A 17,551-nucleotide genomic window follows, 5' to 3' on the forward strand; every position below is an offset into this window, starting at 1 on the left:
CGACGGTATGTTTTTTAAATGATGTGATCGTTTCAGGATGGTCCAGCCTCCGCCTTGCCGTTGACCCAGACTCTGTCGAACATTTATGGTCGCAGATCGGCCAGTCCCGATGTTACAGGCTCCGATCTGGACGAGACTCAGGTTCGTAAACGTATAAATTTTGTGAATGTAAATTGCGGATTCTTAAAACGTGTTCGCTCCCGCGACATCATACTGTCTGTTATCTTTAACTAAAATTTGGTTCTAATAAAACGTGAGGAAAATCTCGTAGTAACCGAACACGATTGAGGAATGCGTTTAACGTTGATCTTTCCCGCCAATAAATTGAGCAATTATTTCGATCGAGATATTCGTTGTGCTCGGAACATTGTTCTTGAGCAAAATTAATTAATAATTGCGAATTAGCTAACAACTCATATGTTGGATGTGGATGTTAATTAATGCACGCGAAGTAAGAAACGGCGCAATTAATTATTGTTCGTATTCAAAGCTCGGAGATAATTATTCGCCCGCTTGCAGCGGTAAGCCCGTTTTCTGTAGTTGAATATGCTTGAGAAGATCCCTGGCTTATCAACTTGTTCGTTCGAAATATTCGCGGCAGCACAGCTCAGGTCAGAAATCCGCTTGTAGTCTAAAGTCATCTGATCGATAACGCGATTTGTAAGAAATATATGGAGAAATAAAATAGAAAAAGGTATCTTTGATCTATTCTTGCAAGAGGCTCGTCGTTTCTTTTTTTAGTACGCAGGACGTTACATTAAAATCATTTGCTCGTTGCAAACGAAGCGTTAAAAAAAAAATGGAACAGCGGCGTGTTTTACGAAAACGTTGAAACGTGATGTATGTATATTTGCGGCGCGAAATGTAACGCGGAATGACAATTTTGAAAAATTTTATTTCCGTAACTTGGCACGTATTTACGTACACGATACCCGACATGGCACTGAAAAATTGTCGCTTGCCGCACTTTATATCGTCACTTAAATCTATTCGGCGCGCTCTCCCTTCTGTACTTGTCCATTTGAGCAGTACCCGGGCGAACAAGCGATATTTTCATGGAAATAAAAGCACCGATTTAATGCATATCTATCGTGTCTCGGCATTTCGAGGGAAATCAGAATGAATATGCACAGCGCGTGCACACGTAAATCTCGATGAACACTCGGCGTATTGCGTTTTCACCGGTGCCATCAACAATTTTCACAACTAGCAAAAATTTATGTCCAACGGCTTCCTTTTTTTTTTTACTGGAAATTTTCCTATGCCGAAACATCGATGTAATGTATTGTTATCGGCGAAAGTTACAAATATCGTTGTCTTATTTCGGGGGAAAAAAAAAATTTAATTACAGTACATTTAGACAGAGCGCAATCGTACACTTGATCTAATTAATATAAAATAGCACGTTAAAATGTATCGTTTAAAATTAAATTTATTTTGCACGTGTACTGCAGAATAAATTGTACAATATTGTGATTTAACTCGTTTATATATTTATGTTAAGCATATACGTTGTCGTCGATTTGTGTAGAGCTAATTTAATATTTATCAATGAATTTTTGAAACGCACTGAATGAGCCCCGGCTTCGAATTTGCTATGAATATTAACTTTAACGGGCTGAAACGATTAGGTTTCACTGAAGTATATTAATTAAGCGACGCAATTAATACTCGGTGTTTTTGTATAATCTAACCGCCCTTTTGTTCCACTCGGTACGGTATACTAATTATATTAATTTAAGCCGTGAGGCATCCCCCGGTTTTAAGCTGCCTTTAAAGAGCTTAGCACGCACTTAAAGTTCAGCATGAAAAGAGTATTCGTTTGCTTGAATTTCTTAACGAAGACGATAAGGAGTTTACCCCGGTTAACTATAAACATAGAAATTAATTCGCTTTAACGTCAGCTGCAGACTGCAATTTTCCGCCGTCTTGCTCCTCATCCTTTCGCCGTCGTTATGGCGGCAAGACCTTGCCGAGCAATTCTTCGCTTCGCTTCAGAACACGATCGCGCGGTTCTCGATTATCTCCTCATGTTCTTCCTATCAAGTCCAAGGTTCCTTGGAGCCGCGAGTCCCTGCATTGTGCCCCGGCATTGTGCTCGTAATGGACATCCGATTCGCAGAATAAAACGAGTCCGCGGGGCCATTTCGTGAAAAGACCGGGCACGATAGACGGCTGTGCGTGACGGTTAATTAACTCCGTGCGAGGATATTTTGTGTATTGTTGCCCCCGCGAGTAATTCCGGGGCCGAATTCCGACGCGCGAGGCGACGAGCTAAATGATAAATCGGACAAACGCAATTACAACTCGCCGGACCGCCTCCGACCCCCGCGAACTCCGCAATCCGCTGTCCCCGAGACTGCGCGCGGTAATTGGCGAGCCAAGTTCGCCGTTATATGGCGCGGCCGATAGTCGAGAACAACGAAACTTGTAAACCGAACCGAAAATCAGCAAGTCGTCATTATTGATACTGTTTTGCGGTACGCGCATTTACGATTCGTATACGACGAGGCGCTTGATACAGAAACGGTGCCCCGAGGACGGTTACATTATGATGCATTCCGTTTGATTTACGTAACTTGATTAACTTCTGAATTGGACGCGGCGCTGAGGTTTGTTTAATTCATTAATGACCGAAACGTCGATACCGCCCCGCTGTTGCGCGATACGAAAATATCCATTAACGGAACTTTATTATTGATCGCCGTTTAACCGGTTTTCTCGAACGTCCATCGTTATTTGTTGTTATTTTTTAATTAACTCGTTAAAAAACGGCGATGCTGCACGCGGCAGGGTGCGCCTCGTCAGAAGAACATCCCGGTACGAATCCGATCGAAAGTATTCGTGTACTTATCAAACATAAATTAGAAATTAAATTTTTATAATATTAATTGGTTTAATAAGCGAGCGACGCATGGGGATTATATGTTTCGAAATAAAATTTGCCATAGAAAGAAAAAGAGAGAAAAAAAAAGAAAAAACACGCGATTCAACTATTGTTCATTTGGGATGCAATTCCAAGAAATTGGTCGGAGATCTTAGCGTCCTCGCAGCGCGCGTGAAGTTTAATTAAGCGGGAGTTTAATCGGACCGAACGTAAATTCGCGTGCGAGCACAATTTCTTCGAGGCATCGGTCTTGAGCCGCTATCGCGTCACTATTGTCCAAGAATTTCATTTCGTGTAATGCCGCGGCCACTCGACACTTAAGCCCGGATTTAATCGCAGTCGAGGGTCGTAAAATAAATGGCACGACCGGTTGAATTTATAAATGACGCTCGATAATGAATTGTGGGAGACTGTGGCCTGGCCGGGCTTGACGGAGGGAAAAAAAAGAAAAATAAAATAATTTCTCTCGTGAATTTTTTGGCTCAATGCCCAATCGCGAAAACGGCTGCAGCGTCAGAATTAGGTGGCAACACCCTCTTCGGAGGCATCGACAAGCTATTGATACCAGCGTGTCAGGTCACTTTCGCGTCAGTACCGATGCCGACGTCTTCCACGTCGAGGTGCAAAGTCTGCTGCTCCAAAAAGCAGCCTCGGACTCGTCGCGTAATTCAAGTGCGATCGTTCGTTAAACGCCGTTAATTAATTCTTAATTGTTCGTCAACATTATATATTTTGTCGAAGCAGTGTTTGAGAAATGATTCGGGCTTTGTTTCGAGAACGTCAGAGATAGTGTTACGAAGCGAAGGAGGTGCATGAATTTCCAACGAAAAATCTTTAACACGTCAAACGCAATATGAGGAGTTTCCTTCTAATTTATAGAACTCTTGATATAAATCTGGGAGAGTCTCCGAGATCTATAACGCTGAAGTGACGTTAACTTGAAAGTTTTTCTGTTTAGATTGATATTAATTTCACGAAGTGTACTGTAAGAATTTTCGCGAAGAGAATCTGTTTGAAACAATCCAGCGTTGAGAATAAAGGAAAAAAAAAAATGAGAAAAAAAAAATGTTAATAGACGCGATCACAAATAATTGATTTCACTTCTAAAAGCAATCACGTTTTTCTTAGAAGACTTAAACTCGCGATTCGATGAGAAATGTAGGATGCAGCGAAGGAAGAGAAATCTTCCTAGAAGACTGTCATAAAAGAGGAGTAAAAATAAAATTCTACGACTCTCGGTTGAACGAATCCGATGATATCTGTTATTGTAAAAACTTTGTCCCCCTTTTTTTTTTTCTTAACATAAAAATGCAAGACCGTGCGTCGGGTATAAAAAGGAAGGGACGTGTATAAAAAATGTTTTCCAAAAGAATACGGCGATATTGAAAAGTAACGCGATGCGGGAAAAATTGAAGAATATGCTGTATGAAATCAAAGGATTTACGATGGGAATTTCATAGAATTGAAACGTTGATGGAGATTGCTCGCCGAAGTACCGAGTTTAAACTATTTCTCTCTCGCACGCGCGGCTCCTCCATAAACAATATGCGGCGGCGTTTGGTATTCTTGGAAGCCCGTAAGCGCTTCAATCACTCTAAAATTTTCCTTTACCCGTGCTGCAAATTATACTCGCGTACATAGCAAGTATGTGATGCTGCTGAACATTATCTATTCTTAGATGAATTTCCGCCGGTGCGAAAATTTCCGCTAAAGATCTCAGTAAGACGAAAAACATAAGCACACTCGCGTGAAAATAGTTAAAGTTGAAATATCTTTTTAAAAATAACCAATGAGGTAAAATATACTATTAATTAGAAGTAACAATTAAAATAAAATTAATTTAACACGTTTTTTAAAAATATTTTTTTGTCCGTCGAGCAACAAATCGTTTGCAATTATTATTTTTTTTTTTTTTACACTTGAGAAAATACGTTTTATTTTATCGTTATAATTATCGTAGAACCGCGATACTGTCTATGCGGTTAATGTTCGCGTGATCGATTGAAAGTTGTTTATTAAGAGTGTGCCAACGCAATTAATGCGTTTTACCGATTAGCATTTTGAATTATTTTCACCATCCCATTGATTCTCGATATAAACGCGCGCTCAATTGCAGCATCCGCTGTCAGCAGTTTTATTCGCGTTCGGATGCACTTGACAATAATGATCGACGCGGCCGTGTCGAAAGAATAAAACGCGTGTAGTGGAGCAAGGAATATAGAGACAGCCCGATACTTATGACGTGCATTTAGAAACGTAAGAAAAGGAGAAAAGAGGATTTTATTCGTGACACATATCCGCGACGTTCTCTTCACCATTGGTTATCGATCCCTAGCGATGGGCACGCCCGCGATACTCGATTGAAAGCTACTTCAAGTAGACCGAGCCAACGAAAGCGGCAACCAGCAATTTAAACGGACCGCAAAAATTTACTTCGATGCCTGAAATGTGCATAAAAGTTAAAACGCTAATTGAAAAGTTCGCCTCGCGTTTGCAAGGATTTTCAGGTCACGTAAAGTGGAAATAACAATTAAATCAGGCATTTGTTGAGATTATCATGGAAGAAAAAACGGAACAATTTTTAATTCAGTAAATTGAACCGAACGAAAATAACTAGAAATTGAAATTGCGAAAACTAACTTTTTTTAAATTTACGACAAACTTGTAATTACATGATAAAAAAAAAAGAAAAAAAGAGCAAGCGCTGCGTATAGAAATATTTAAATTACGTTACAAAAAAAAAAAACATATATTGAAATAAAACGTTATAAATATTAAATAACGCGAATTTGTATTTTATTTTAAAATGCAATTTTCAATGCACGAAGTAATAGTTTTTGTAATAATTTTGTGAAATTAACGAAGCGCGAATGACAACTGTTCAACAGATATTTACCGTGTTTCAATTTGCTTTTCTCTTTCTTTCTCTGGCGTTATGTAGCATTTCTATTTCGTTTGAAATTTGCGTACAACAGCAAATCGAGTGGACTTTGACGGACAACGTATACTAAAAAAAAAATATATATATACATATATATGTACGTACGTATATTCGGAATATCACGCGCGGTCGGACTGTTTTAACACGATGATAGACTGGGTGTCGATCGTACGTCATTCAAGGCGTCGATTCAGTGATTACATGTTCGCCGTACCGGCCAAAATACGAAAACGTCGAAGGGCGAAGCGACACGCCAATTCAACGCCGAGCTCTCTGAATAATCGTGGCGCAAATAATGCGATTTCGCGTAACTTTGAGAACGGCAGGGGTGTTTGCGAATGCTGCTGGAATCACGTAAGTTCTAACAAGAAGCAACGCAAGCGTGAGACAGCATTAGATCGCAGGAACGAAAATTGGCATTAAATGCGGGAAAGGCCTCGCGGCAGTGTCAAAAAATTACTTTACATTATCTCGATGACTTCGAGTGAAATACGTGAATAATTAAATAAATTCTATGTCGTTGCAGAAGACGAGGTTCGATGGTATAATGATGGTGGAGCAATTGCCACCGCCACCATCGCCACCCCAATTAAAAGAGGCTGCCCAGCTGGATGGAGTTCCCAGGCTGAATTCGGCCGACCGTGCCCTTCACCCTGATGGTATCCCGCACGTCGGTCACGAAACGCTCAACAAGGTAAGTGTCGTGACGAAAAAAATTAGCGAAACTTTAACGCACGTTTTCCGAAGAGAAACGAGTACCACGTAAAAATTTCATGTGTGTAATTACGATGAATATATTTAATTATTTATTTTATGTGCCATATTCATTTTTTTTTTTTACGAAAAAACATATGCATACGTTTAACGTTTATTTGATGTTATATCCTCCTATGTAAAAAAATGGAAAAAAAAAATTGGAGTTACGCGTGAATTAACCTTTAATTGCTACCGCTTTTCCGCGATGCTGATTGGTTCTCTCGCTTGGGCTCGCTTCGCACCAAAAGAGAGTAAACGTCAGCTGTTAATATTATTGCGTGTCATTTTTTACGAATTAAATTTTTACGATTAATAGATTACTTTTGAAGCCTGGTCAAACACGAGATTTTTAACGGCGACGATTTCGGAGCTCGCACCTGACGGTCCGGCTCGGACGTTTAAGAAAACATTTTCGAGCGTCGAGCTCGTTTAGTTTTATTTTATTTCGGTGGAGGTTGTCTCGAGCTCGGTGAGCGCATAGAAAAAACGTAAACAGACCAGCTCGGCGCCGAGCTCGGCGAGCTCAGCGTTTCCGAGAATTTCGGACGAGAAGGACAGCGTCCAAACGACGATCGCGTCTATCGCTGTCTCGCTTTTTTTACTCGGTCCTCTCTTTCCCTCTAAGGACCGAAATCGCCAACCGTCAGTCTAGTTGCGGAGGCTCGGTCGCGCGGACGTGTTTGCTAATCGCTCCGCAACTACGCGGATTTTCGGCCACGGATAGGAAAGCGTCGCGTACGAATAAGTGTCGACGTCGTCGACTCGGTGTCGGACGATCATTTTCTGTGCTCCGCCGTCATTCTGATCATCGTCTTGTGCCTTATTTCGTGCCTTGAAAAAAGTACTTGGACAAGAAACGGTTAAGTCGCCGGCGCGCAGCGCGCACCGAGCGCCCGCCGGTGAAACTTCGCCTCGGACATTTCCGACCACCGAGCTTCCATTACGATTTCCTTCGGAAGGTTCCGGCAACTGTCACTGTCGGAGTGTGACGAGAGCACCTCGCCATCTTCTTCGTCGCGGCCGTGATTCTCATTCTCGTTTCGAGCGCAGAACTTTTGGGGAACTCGAGAAAGACAAAGTGCGCGAGGAAGTTTTAATATCGCGGCCGCGTTTCTTTCGCTGCTTCGCGCGGATTCTCGGCATCGTTTATTCCGCCGACGAGGACCGTTCGGAGGATCAAATGTACTTTTTGGACCTGGCTTTGCCTAGCGGACAATTCCTTGTGTGGAGATCGAGAACGACGCGAGTGAAAACCCGGCGGGAGAAGCAACGCTACGAACATCGAGAGCACATATTTATTCAAGAAATGATCGTTCGTCGCGCTTCCTAATTTAAATCGTAATTAATCGCCGCGATAATCCCCCGTCATTCTTACGGTCGTTCGTCTCTCGAGTGAGTGTCAGCGATTAGTGAAAGTGAATACAAAAAAAAAAAAAAGCAGAGCAGTGTAATATAGTGTTAAGTGATTTCGAGTGCCACAGGACGTAAGGATATTTCAGGATACCGCCACGGATGGAAAGAAGGAAGGAAGGAAGGACGGACGGACGGACGAAAAGATGACAAATAACCTAACCCAACCGGAGGATACAAATGTAAGTGTGCCGACAACACGCCGGCCGTAAATTACTCAATTTTAATTATCACAAGAAAATTATTATGTTAATTAATGTTTGAATGTACTATCCTGCGCGAATAAAATATTTAAGATGTTAAAAGGGAAAGGAGGAGCGTGTGTTTTGCGTAAATGGTTTTAATTAATTAAAAAAAAAATAAAAAAGAATAAAAAAAAAATTTAAATTTTTACTTTAAAGTTTTAATTCGATTTGAACGGAGTATGGTAGTGAATAAATAAAATTGCTCGCAAGGGTTGACGTGCAGCGCACGCGTACACGAGCTTGCAATGTTCGCCACCTACGTTTTCATCCCTTGAACTCACTTCCACCCTCACCGCGAGATCAATATACCGAGAACCGTTCTCCCGCGGTTGGTAATTGTCGGAAAACGCACCCTCACGTTACCATGTGCTCCAAGTATTGGCAAACGTTAACAAATTTTAGATACAGCACGCCTTGTGCAGTGCAATTTTTCATTTTACTTGCATCAAAGTAATTAAAATAAAATAACCCACGCCGTAAATTTCAGTAAATTAATTTAATTTAAATTAAAGAGCGATTGAGAAAACGGAATCACCAACTGCATTTGAAAGCGCTTTCTAATTTATAAATCAACCATTAATATTCAAATAAAATTATCTCACGACGGTATCGATATTCAGACCTTAATCGGAATAGTTAGAGATCCTTGTTCGTCAAAACCACCCTCGCAGTGGCTTGCTGCACCCTTCGGCAGAGGGCGGAGGTAGCGCGAGATCGTCTCGGAATTCCCCGGAAGGCCGCGCGGTCTCGCCACGGTCTGTTACGCGGTAAGATCGAGGTCTGCATTACCCTGGCCCCGTTGACTGTCCGCAACACGTGGACAAAACAGTCCTGCCGCGGCTTTGCAGCTCGTCGGCCTCGAGTGCCGAGCATGCGACGGTGCTCGCGAACGGCAGTACGGCCGCGATTGTGCTCGCATCGGTACGTTATCCGGTTTCCCATTAGATCGCGCGGCCGCCGGGTGACGACGCGAGCCCATCGCCCGTCGACGGGCTCTCTCGAGAAAGGGTGTTTCCTCGCGCCGGACCCGACTTCCTAGGACACTCGCGGGTGTGAAAAACCGAAAGACCACTATTGATCCTAACTTCGCTTGGGTACAATGTTTTTACTATCCCGCGATCGATAACGGGTCTGATATAGGGCGGGATATTTCGCGGCCGCGTGATCGCTCGATAATCGACGCGGAATGAAGCTACACATCCGTTGTTACGTTTTTCCGGTGTTTAATCGTAGCTACCCCCGATGCTGACCGGAATGACCACTCGCCTGGACACGTTAAATTCTCTCGTAAATGAACAATTGTAACAACCTGGCTCGCTCGCGTATAAATAATTCAGGAATTAGGTTAATTAATTCGCCGCTATCGAATTGCCGCTTTTAGGTAATTACATGATTTTAACCCCACACAAGTTTGATGGAAAGTCACACGAGCTTGCGCGGTAACGTCTGCCATTTTAAAAAATCGCTTGCAATTAATAACTTGGATAAAATTTTTTTGACAATTTTTAATTAAATATATTTCGCGCATTCGTCAATGTTATATTTTTTTTTTATTATTTTTTTTTTATTTTGTAACTCGAAAAAACTTTTTGACATCGAGGATCTCGAATGTGTCGAAAATATGACAGACTTTTATTCCGTGAACAGACTTTTTAAAGACATTGCAGTATTTGAAATTTTTTTTCTCCCGAGCAGAATATTTAAATTTTATGCAGATACGTATTTCACAAACAGAAGTCTGCAGAACGGAGTATGCATTCGATACGTATTGAATTTGAATTTACTACTTCGAAAAGGAGGATCGTTAAGTATAAATTATGCAGACGTGCGGCACAATGTGTGATAGCATCGCGCGAAAATTCAATGGAAGCACCTGCGTCAGAGAATGTGGGTCATTTTCGCAAAATTAATCGTTAATCGCGAATTACGTGCGAGTTGAAGTTGCGAGGAGGAGAAATGTTCTTATCTCAGTCCCACAAACGGCGGTCATTAAGAGAATGGGACGTGCATTTCGCGGGAATGGGTTGTATCGCTGAATCCCTTTTACGTTATGTTAGTGCAGTATTTAATACGACTTGCGTATAAAAGGAAACCAACGATATGAGAAATATAAATAGCAGTAGAAACTTTTTCATTCTCAACGTCGAATTAATTAATCCTGCATTGGGAATTTATTTTATACGAATTTTCATACGAAAAAAAAAAAGAAAGAGAGAAACATAGCACTTCAAGCTTATTTATCCGAGCAAATAGCAACGAGTTCATTTACGTACAATGTGTGTATAAATTTACGAGTCAGTTCATTAACATGAAGCTGTTAAAATTATTGACGTTTTCTGAAAGCATTTAGCCGATCGATGATAGCCTCTCGTACGAGACCGGAAGCAGTCTAATAATTTCCTACGGAACGATCCTATCCGCGAGAAAATGTTCGCTAAAGACCAAGTTTTAGCTACTTAAGACAACCGGTTATATGAAGGCAGCTACAAACTCGCCGCGCGCCAAGAGGGTCGTTTCAACGTTATACATAATTTATGTCGCGCAATAAATTACCAACCCCATCATCCGGTCTAGCACGATGGATTCGCTGCGCGAACAGCGCGATAATATAATTTCATCCCGACAACGATGACGCATGAATTTCCTCTGACGTTTTCTTTATCTATTTTTTTTTTCCCGCTCTCTCTTTTATCTCTTCGTTGTCTCTCCCGCACGCTCGCTTCGATTTTCCTTCTTTCTAAGTTCGTCATGATTTATTGACGTGCTTTTTGCACGAGCCTTTCCAAATGCCATTACTCGCCAAGCCAAGATCAGATGAAAGAATTTTCAAGATCGATTTTTCGAGGAAAAAAAAAATGCCAGAGAAGGAGGAGGTACCGCGTGCCTTTTTAAAAAGAAAATAATATTACAAAGGCTCGTAATTAATAATTTTCTTGCTTAAAATTCTTTTACGGTTTTTTTTTTTTTTTTTTTTTTTTCTTGTTGCGAGATAATTACTCGTTGAGGAAAAAATATTCGGTTACCATCTGACTTATTTTGTGAGCGAGAATGTTGTTAGTGAAAGTAATATGTTTAATCAAAATGTACGTGCAGAATTCGCCGCCGAAACTACGAATTTCCATTAGGATCTCGCAAAAAGCGTGACACCGACTTAAGGAAACGGACATACGAAAAGATTAAGGTAGATGAGGGTCGGGTACGGTAGAATACGCTTCGCTCGCCTCTTGTCTTTTTTTCACGTATGATACCGTTGGATAATCGACCTCCGTGCAACCTAGAACGACCTAGATACTACCTCTGGTGTTGCCCATTTTCCTGGCGCTTCTCGGTCAGTGAAACGTTCTGCGATAAAAGTTACTTTCGTTGTGCCACGAGACCTGATTTTTAAGTCAGCGAAGCGACGGAGAATTTCGATATCTTTTTAAAATAAAAGAATAAAACTGCGAGAAAAATCATTTTAGGAAAAAAATAAAAAAAGAAAAAAAAAAGAAAGCTTTATAAATGCAAAACGCGGTGATTAATGTATTAATAACTATAAAATTCTGTTAAGATTATGAGAATGTGGATAATGATTTTATTGTGTTTCCACACGTCAATTTATATTACGGGAGAATAGAATTTTCCGCGTTAACGTAATTAGCTGCTCCACTCTGATAACAGATTGATTAAAGATCATGGATTATGACATTTGTCACGAAATTATCTTGATCTAGTTTATATCCATATTGAATAAATCTATTACTGTTATTAAAACCCGTTAATAATATCTACTGGTAATTATATCGAATAATAATAATAAGCTAATTGTATATTAATTATGTCCAATAATAATCATCGAATTACGTCTATTAAACCGTACACCGAAGTATACGAAGAAATATTTTAACGGGACTAAAAATTCTTTTGCTAGAGTGCGAGATTTTGATTCCATGTTTTATTCTTTTATCGTTTCGTGTAAAAGGGAATATATTGTTGAGCACATTCAATTTTTACAGATTGACTGTGTGCGTTGTATAATCGCGAAACTAATCATTAATGTGCACGCGATGCGTGTCGCCTGGCGAGGAAATCGTTGAAATTAGAGTGTAACGAACTCGTTGCATGTACGCGTCTACCATGTCGAGCTCCATTTGACATTTCGCTTCAAAGTACTCGGACGTTGCATACACGCGGCGCGGCCGGGAAAATATCACGGATTAAATAATTATCTAATAATCGCGTGTAGTTATTTTTTATTTTCATATATATTTTTTTTTTATCGCGCGCGCCTTTAATCTCCGCCCGCGCCCTTAATCTCCGCCCGCATTTCTCGCAATTTTTCCCGTGTACGTGCGAAAGTTGTAATTTTCGTTGACGATCTCGCCTTGACATTTAACTCCAATCGATTACATTATACTCCCGATTAAATGTTAATTGAAATCTCCGCCGCTGAGAACTTTGCATTATTTATCCGGAGCACTCGTAATCACCTGATCAGTATGGATGCAATTAAAATTTCTTTACGCGCTCGCCGTAAAATAAAAAAAAAAAATTCGTAGGGACTCGCGGACGAACCCCGAGCGAAGTCAGCTCGCAGACTGGCTCTGCAGACTGCAAATCAGCCCGCTGATCACTTGAGTCGTGATTCAAATGAAATACTTACATCGCAAGAATTAAACTCCACTTGCGTTCGGCCGCGATACGTGTCGCGATCGACTCAACCTGCCGCGTTACGTTTGACTTTTCATTTTAATCGCAATCAGTATTAATACTTCGTGTTCGCGCAGCTTCAAGCAATTGCAGCAAAGCTCGCCGTTTAATGCGCGCGATAATCCATCCGAATTGCATTACAATTTTAAACAAGAGTCTTTTACAAGGCTTCTTTGAATACAATTTAATCGCTGCTCGCGTTAACAAGCAACGTCTGGTATTCTAAGCGCGGACAGCGGAAATTGAACGCGGAATACGAAACATGTCAGCGCCAACGAGAATCGATGTATATGCATATTCGCAAAGGAAAAAAAAAAAAGAGAGAAAAAAATTAGGTTACCGCAGGACCGTATCGTGGAACACCAGCAAAAAGAACGCGAGAGTTCTCCATTCTGAATACGTTTAGCGAAGCGTTCTCGTGATACGGGCGAATCAATCGAGGGACTTCGTGAGATTCGTGACTCTTGACTCCGTCGCGAGCACACGTGCCACGTATTACTTGAGAAACGAACGAAGACGGGAATTTCGCTGCTCGGTACCACGACACGAAAGCGAGAATTGCGAGCCTTAAGATTTGATTCGCGAATGATTCTGGCGTGACTTGAACCCAATCATTATTCTATATCATTTTTTTTTCTTTTTTTTTTTGTAAGACTTCAGTTTTCCTTTCATTACCCACCCGCAATGTTTGTATGTTCTTCGGTGAACGCGAAGACAACGCTGTTAATTAATAGTTTTTTTATCAGCGTTTTAAAATAATTTTTCTTCCTGCTTGTAGTTTTTTATTTTTATTTTATTTTTTTATTTATTTTTCAAGCATGTAAAGAACTCAATACTCGATCGTGAAACATGCTTCGTAAAAATAAAAACTGCCGCAACTGCTCGATATCACGATAGTAAAGTAGAAACTTACACTTTACTGCAAGAGGACTTAGTTTTGTATATTATATTATTTGAAGACGGAAATTCCTGAAAGTCTTGGATGTCTAGAATTCTTGAAAGCTTTGGATACCCAGGAAATCTTTTTAGAAAAGTATTTGAATATCTGAAACGTTCAGACGATTCTAAATATAAAATTGCATGGTATTTATATCCGTATATAAAAGAGCCAAATTGAAATAGATATAAAATAGATTCTAAAAGGAACATACGTATATATCTCTCTAATATAAATTACGTTTAAATTAAAAAGAAATTAAATTCAATAATAAAATATACAAATAAAATTCAATAAAGCGTGAAATATTTTTAAAACTATTTTATAGTAAATCATATTACGCGATATCTGAACTATTTTTAGTAAATTTTAACTATACGCGAATATGTGGATTTTTTGAAAGCAGGAAAAATTAGTCTCTTATTTTATTTCAAAAGAATATAATTCACAATCGTATTTTTGTCAATGCCTTTGTCAGTGAATGCAGCTCTTCCCTTTTTAACTGCCGTAAATGTTTGATAAGAGTGCCAGCGATACTCTCGCGCTTCACGGAACTAAATGAAAGAGTAAACACGCACAATGAACGTTACATCTCGTTGAGCGTTACATCAGTGAAGGAAAAATCTCCATTTAGTAATAACGATCCATGAGCGATCGATGTTTTCATTGAGAATGACTTCTCTTATAATGCAAAAAATATCGCATGCAAAATGGGGCATTCTGGCAACCGACTGTCAAATGGTACACGATACAATGGCCGCATTGTTCGCACTCCACTTGCCGTAGATGCTTTTAATTAAAACCTTTCGCAATAATTTCCCTCTTCACTTTTTTTCTCTTCCCATTTTTTTTTTTATTTTATTTTATTTTAAAAAAATTTTTAATTTTTAATTTTTTTTGTTTTTTGTTATCTGTTACATCTCTCTGGTTTATTTTAATGTCGAGACCATTCTCGGATGCATTGTACGTACACGATCCCACCGGCATATCGATTTGAAACGATTGCGAGTGCTTTTCTGTCTGAACCGCGTCCACGGAACCTATGTGTTTTTCAGCGCAAACGTTTCCGGGCATTTATTGAAAACCGCTGGTAATTCAGTTATTGCCCGCTCGAAATCCGGACCTGTTGTCTTACGGACATGTACCGCGCGAAATCTCATTAAACTGATAAGGTTAACTGCGAATATTTATCTGGCGACTATTCGTCACATGATAAAAAGTTTTCCACGACTCAGGCTATGCAAAAGACAATCGGGAGGGCTACGAGATAACGCCTTAACAGACGAACAGTCAGTTTAATTAAAAATTTTATTTTATTTTATTTTATTTTTTTTTGTATTTATTATTTTAATGAATCTTAAGATCGAAAATTGCAATTAGCGCCTTCGCAATAATATCTTTCGGCTGCACAGAACGAAATCGCTCTCAATACTCTAATCTTTAATGCAAACTAGGACTTCTTTGTGATAATTCACGAAAGTAATATTCGCGACGATACGTTGGAAAGTAATCATCGTCGGCGCGATGGAACGCCGGCCAAGGCGGCTCTCGCCGCGATAACAATGCACTCGTCAGCGTCGAAGTGCCCGGCGAGGGGTCGGCGGAATCCCCGAAAGGAATCCGACGGGATTGTCTCAGGGTTGGATGCGGCCTCGCGGGGGTGGATGCAGTTTTCGCGAGGTGGCGGTATGGTTCGCCCCGCCAGTCACCGCGCAGTCGGCTGCACCGACACCGACGATGTTCTCGTGCATATACATAATACGGAACGCGGAGGCGAATAGATATATACGATACGATACGCTCGCAAAAGGGAGAGAGAGATAGGTACGTGGAGAACGAGGACCACCCACACACGTAGAGACGCACTTACACAGCGCAGCCGGCGTATGCCAGTGTTCCAAGTGCTCTCAGTGACGTAGGTCACTGCTCGCGACTACGGCAAGCTCGCCCAGATTAAAGCTCGCGATCCCGCGGGAGGTGAGGGGGAAAAGCGCCTCATTCCCCGTATGTGCGGTACACGCAGAATCCAGAGTCATGCAGAGGCGCGTACGTAAGATGCTTTTGTGCGAGAACGCGGCCGTACATTACGAGGTATTTAAAGAGTGTGTCCGTCTGGTGTGCACGTGTGTAGCCGTGCTTGCGAGTGCACAATGTCGCGCGTTACTATTCCCTTGCGTCGCAACGACCGAACGAGATTCAACTGCGAAGAAAATCCCACCCTAGCTCGATAATCGCTCCGCGTCTTTTCCTACGCGCGACGGTCAGTTTCTTCGATCGGACGGAATTTAATTCGGGATGTTTAACGCGTCGATGTATTGGCCGCTTACGTAATTTTTTTTTTCTTTTTATTTTGCAAGAGTGAACATTTATTTTATTTTATCTTTTTTTTTTTAATTACTTTATAAATTCAAGTTAAAAATTTTCGCGTTCCTAATTTTCCTCGCTATCGGCAAATAACTCTTGCACGTATCGTCGTAACGATTTCATTATCAAATTAATGTACACCGCAGTACCCTGTGTTGACCCTCCCCCCGCTTGTTTATCATTGCACGTATCATCGTCCAGTTCTGATTACCGTCATAATATTTAACCAATCAATTTGCCATCGTCAAGTCATCGATTAATGCTGCAATGTAAAAGGCACTGTGTGCAAGAAGTACAGAAACGCGCGTGTCGAGACTGCGTAATGATTTGCAAACGTTTATACCGGTTCGGCTACTGAAAACTGTCGATGTTCGTAGCGACGGCACTCTTTAAAAAATCCGTCTTTACATTTTGGAAGCCGCGAACGCGGACGCTTGTGCCCGCGATTAAATATAGCGAAATCAATCACACTTTCAGGAAAAAGTTTACGAAAGACAAGTTAATCTCGAAATACGAGTCGATCTTAAGTGGAGTACGGCAGAGTGCGGCGCACTCTTTTTCCCGTTCTGTGCATTTCAATTTGGTTAATGCAGCTCTAAAGCGAAGCATTTATTTATCTTACCTTCACTTTATCTCGTTTTACGTTGCGTTTCCCGACGGTATCGCCTTACCGGGACCAATCAAATAAATTTCTATTTATTCGCGTAATCTATTTACCCGAGCAAAATTGAGGTTGCGGCGGAATTCAATTAAAACAAAACGCAATTTCCCAAATGCAGCTACTCGCGCGGTACAAAGTAGCATGAAACTGCTTAACGAGGTCGCGCGGACAGAGGTTTAAAACGCATGTGCGTGCACGTGTATGCGTTGGCTGATAATGAATTGTCTCGAGACAGCCCGAGATAACGATGTTAATATCGACGTCAATAGCGTGTCTGGCCATCGTGTTTCGGCCATCGCGATTTATTGAACAATGTGCACGTGGTATTTATTATTGATAAGCTCGCTCGCTCGCGGAAGGCGCAATTTCCTGCGATACTCGCGCAGGTGTTTCGCTAATCACGCGCACGTGCGTGTCGCACGAAGTGATTATGCATTTACATCTCGTACGGGAAACGCATCTCCCTAGCCGAAGTGAAGAACAGCGTGGATATAAATCATTCATTGTTAAGAAACTTAAGCTATAAGTCACTGACTTCTCTCGAGAACAGCCGGCGCTCGGAGGCCAGCAGATAGAAATTAGGTATAGCATATGTTAGTCACGCGTGACTACAACGAGATGTAACGTCAATACTTTTCAAAATTTTTTTTTTTTTAATTAA

The 17,551-nt window shown here is 41.0% G+C and overlaps 2 protein-coding genes across 12 annotated transcripts in view; one reads left to right on the forward strand and one right to left on the reverse strand.

Moving 5' to 3' along the window:
* The window catches only part of Dlg1 (discs large 1), a 298,681-nt gene that overhangs the window by 137,758 nt on the left and 143,372 nt on the right, over positions 1-17,551 (forward strand). For all 11 annotated transcript variants that reach the window (XM_070654229.1, XM_070654254.1, XM_070654221.1 and 8 more), the window contains 2 exons: positions 37-141; positions 6,355-6,522. In XM_070654229.1, the coding sequence (XP_070510330.1) occupies positions 37-141; positions 6,355-6,522 (273 nt within the window). The remainder of the gene's footprint in view (positions 1-36; positions 142-6,354; positions 6,523-17,551) is intronic.
* LOC139101431 (uncharacterized) overlaps positions 1-17,551 on the reverse strand; it is a 146,627-nt gene that overhangs the window by 4,714 nt on the left and 124,362 nt on the right. The gene's annotated exons all lie outside the window — the stretch shown is intronic.

The sequence above is a fragment of the Cardiocondyla obscurior genome, linkage group LG01 (assembly GCF_019399895.1).
Source record: "Cardiocondyla obscurior isolate alpha-2009 linkage group LG01, Cobs3.1, whole genome shotgun sequence".
NCBI classification, from domain to species: Eukaryota; Metazoa; Arthropoda; class Insecta; order Hymenoptera; family Formicidae; genus Cardiocondyla; species Cardiocondyla obscurior.